This window comes from Mandrillus leucophaeus, unplaced genomic scaffold, assembly GCF_000951045.1.
Source record: "Mandrillus leucophaeus isolate KB7577 unplaced genomic scaffold, Mleu.le_1.0 Scaffold551, whole genome shotgun sequence".
In the NCBI taxonomy this organism is placed as follows: Eukaryota; Metazoa; Chordata; class Mammalia; order Primates; family Cercopithecidae; genus Mandrillus; species Mandrillus leucophaeus.
In genome coordinates this window covers 235,033-239,053 of record NW_012105931.1, presented here as the reverse complement: position 1 = coordinate 239,053, position 4,021 = coordinate 235,033, and the positions used below count along the sequence as shown (strand labels likewise).

Genomic DNA, 4,021 nt, shown 5'->3' with positions numbered 1-4,021 from the left:
AGTAGCTGGGACTACAGGCGCCCGCCACCTCGCCCAGCTAGCTTTTTGTATTTTTGTTAGTAGAGACGGGGTTTCACCGTTTTAGCCTGGACGATCTCGATCTCCTGACCTCGCGATCCGCCCGTCTCGGCCTTCCAAAGTGCTGGGATTACAGGCTTGAGCCACCGTGCCCAGCCTTAGAATGCTTTTTTTAACGTTGTTTTTTGCTTTTGATCACAGCACATGCATCAGTTTTTTCATTAAAGGAAAACTGTGGAAACAAATCATGTACCCTCCCAAAGGACTTGTTCATTTATACACTTGTAAATAATTTGTTTATTGCTGTGAAAATTAAAGATATAGAAAACTAAGCAACAAATCTGCTTCTTTTATCAAAATGAAATAAGCTCATTTAACAACAAAATATGACTCATGAACAAAATGACAAAATTCTTATGTTTTGTTTTCCTGGCATTTCTTAATACAAATCATTAAAAAACCCATCTAAAATGTAAATCTTTATATGTAAAGAACTATAAAACATGATCAGATAATAATCATAAAGCATAGCTCATAAAAGAGATGATAGTTCGTAGATTTTATTTGTTGAAAATCACTTCAGTGTAATTAGTTTTTCCACTACAGTATTCAATACCATTAAGACAAGAGGGAAAAATGTCTACACAGTTCTAAGAGATTATTATCTACAGTCATTTCTATATTTGAGTATATAAAGGCAAAAAACACATTTTCAAACATGAAAGAACCTATGGAACACAGAATCCAAAGCCCTCCTCACATAAAAACAAAAAAACTTAACAATGAAATAAATAAAAAAGAAGTAGTAGTGAGCATTGAATCTAACTAGAAATAGAACTAAGGCTAAATAATTGGTGGAGAAGTTAGGGAGGATGTAAATTTGAAAGGAAAAATACCATAAGCAAGAAAATTCGGGAAGTAAAGAGTAGAAAAGGTGAAGGAAGTTTAAGAAAGACAATTACCTTACTTTTCAGAGTAGAAGTCAATCCATGCCATCTAAATCTGAAACAACAACTTCAATCTCTCAATAATGTATTTAATCTCTTTTTGTGACCTTAGAAAGATATTTTAGGAATTCTTTTTTTTGAGACAGGGTCTCGTTCTGTTGCCCAGGCTGAAGTGCAGTGGCGTGATCATGGCTCACTACAGCCTCAACCTCCCAGGCTCAATTGATCTTCCCATCTTAGCCTCCGGAATGGCTGGGACTATAGGCATACAACCACCATGCCCAGTTAATTTTTGTATTTTTTTTGTAGAGACTGGGTCTCACTGTATTATCCAGGCTGGCTTCAAATTCCTGGGCTCAAGTGATCCACTTGCCTCAGCCTCACAAAGTACTCGGATTACAGGTGTAATCTCTTTCCTTAAAAAAATCCAATCATTTTTCTAGCTATCCATTCAGTCTTCCACTAAATATATACATAGAGAGTTATCTGGAATGTTAATCAAATGTTAACACTGCTTATTTCTGAGAGGGTTAGATTTTGAGTAATTTGTTGCTTTATTCTTTCTATTTTTCTGTATTAGATTTTATTTATTTATCTATTTAGAGACGGAGTCTAGTTCTGTTGCCCAGGCTGGAGTACAGTGACACGATCTCGGCTTACTGCAACCTCCGCCTCCCGAGTTCAAGCAATTCTGCTGCCTCAGCCTGCCGCGTAGCTGAGATTACAGGCACCTGCCAACACGCCCTGCTGATTTTTGTATTTTTAGTAGAGACAGGGTTTCACCGTGTTGGCCAGGCTGGTCTTGAACTCCTGAGCTCAAGATCCACCTGCCTCGGCCTCCCAAAGTGCTGGGATACAGGCATGAGCCACCGCACCCGGTCTGTATTAAATTTTAAATGAGCATATATTTTATTCATAAATATAATACGGCCATATTTTTTTGTCAGTAAAACAGCTATTTGGCCACTGTAATCTTTCCCTAGAGTCTCCCCAGAAGGAAAGTCAGTCCACGAAAGAACATCTTTTAGCCTAGCAAATATAACTCAATGCAGAAGTGTAGTCACATCAACAAGCCCCCAAAACAACAGAGGCTCTCTAGTTTTGAGTTTTTGCTCTTTGTACTCTCTAGTACCTAACTGAATAGATTTGTCTAATCATCACTAGTTGTATGGTATCTGCAAAACAAGCCCCAAAAGTCTCATACCTTCACAACAGGATGTCCCCCAGTAGATGCTTTTACTGCCCCTCGGCTACCTTCAGTTTCATAATGGGCTCGATGATGAGTTTTAGGTTGCACTTCTATTTTCAGTTCACATTGTCCAAAATGAGCTGGTAAAGGCCAGTCTAGTGGAGGTAATGATGATGTGCTACAAACAAAACACACAAAGATGCATGTCACCATGCTATTATTGCCAAGCAACGATTCAAACGGCTTCTTTGCCAGCACCAACATTTCTTCCTTTGATCTCTGAAACAATGTATTACAAAATAAAACTTCACTCAGTAAGTTATAATTCTGGTTATGGTGAGTGCTTAATAAATAATTATTTCATCTTTAGAATAAAATCTATTTTATTTCCCAAAGGTGGTACATGCTTAAAGATAAATAAATTTTAGAAAATAAAAATAAAGGCCAGGTGTGGTGGCTCATGCCTGTAATCCCAGCACTTTGGGGGCTGAGACAGGCAGATTACCTGAGATCAGGAGTTCGAGACCAGCCTTGCCAGCATGGTGAAACTCCACCTCTAGTAAAACTACAAAAATTAGCTGGGCATGGTGGCACTCGCCTGTAATCCCAGCTACTAGGGAGGCTAAGGCAGGAGAATTGTTTGAGCCCAGGAGACAGAGGCTGCAATGAGCCAAGATTGCACCACTGCACTCCAGCCTGGCCAATAGAGCGAGACTCTGTCTCAAAAAATAATAATAATAGTAAAACAAAATAAAAGTTAAAAATCTGTCTTATCTTCATTTTGGTTTCCCACTTTTTTTGAAAAAGACAAATTCTAATAATTTATAAAACTGTAAATTTTTCTCAATTATGTGTATGTACTTAACAAAAATAACAAAAAAATAATAATTCAATTTTTTTAAACAAAGAGGCACATTTCTGTTTATGTGTATCAGTATCTCTCCACATATCCAAACATCTCTCTCTCCGTGTCAGGATGTCTCTCTCCCTCCCTGGTACATATCTGTGGATGTCAATCTATTGAAGTTATCACTTCCCGCACTTCCTCCCTATTGCTCCTTTCCCTACTTCCTCCCTACTGTGCCTTTCCCTGTCTCTCTGAAAAATTGCTTCTGTTCAGCAATATACTGCAATTTGAAGTAAAAATTTAATTTTGGTACATGTTTGGTTGGAAAACAGCCCGTCACTCCAGCATCTCTAAATGTTACTTTTTTTTTTTACCTTATCAATAAGAACATTTAAATTGCTTAAAGGCCCAAAGGTTCATTTTGATATATTAACATTAAAATATGGATTATAAAAGAAAAACTTCATATGTTTACAGGTCAAGTACAATTTCTAAATTATTTCATTGTTTCCTTTCATGTTCTCAGCCTAGCTTTAAGTCCTACTCCTATGAAATTCAAGGATATTAATTTTTATTAGTCTGAAAAAAATCCAACTTCAACTCTCAGTTACTTCTGTATTTGTTTTGCAGTCTTAAGCAAACCACTAGAAAAATTAAGATAAATTTCAGTAGCAAAGGGATGGGTTCAAAGTTGTCTTCATTACCATAATTCTATTTTTCTAAAGATCAGGATTGAGAAATAAAGATTCTCAATGAGAAAAAAAGCATTGGCCGGGCACGGTGGCTCACACCTGTAATCCCAGCATTTTGGGAGGCCGAGGCGGGAAGATCACCTGACGTCAGGAGCCTGGCCAACAAGGGGGAACCCCGTCTCTACTAAAAATACAAAAAAATTAGCCAGTGGTGGTGGCAGGTACCTGGAATCCCAGCAACTCGGGAGGCTGAGGCAGGAGAATTGCTTGAACCTGGAAGGCAGAGGTTGCAGTGAGCTGAGACCGTGCCACTGCACTCCAGCCTTGG

The 4,021-nt window shown here is 38.2% G+C and overlaps 1 protein-coding gene across 1 annotated transcript in view; it reads right to left on the bottom strand.

The window, feature by feature from the left end:
- NFATC3 (nuclear factor of activated T-cells, cytoplasmic, calcineurin-dependent 3) overlaps window positions 1–4,021 on the bottom strand; it is a 175,823-nt gene that overhangs the window by 117,629 nt on the left and 54,173 nt on the right. The window contains exon 6 of the mRNA XM_011998006.1: window positions 2,170–2,332. Within this exon, the coding sequence (XP_011853396.1) occupies window positions 2,170–2,332 (163 nt within the window). The remainder of the gene's footprint in view (window positions 1–2,169; window positions 2,333–4,021) is intronic.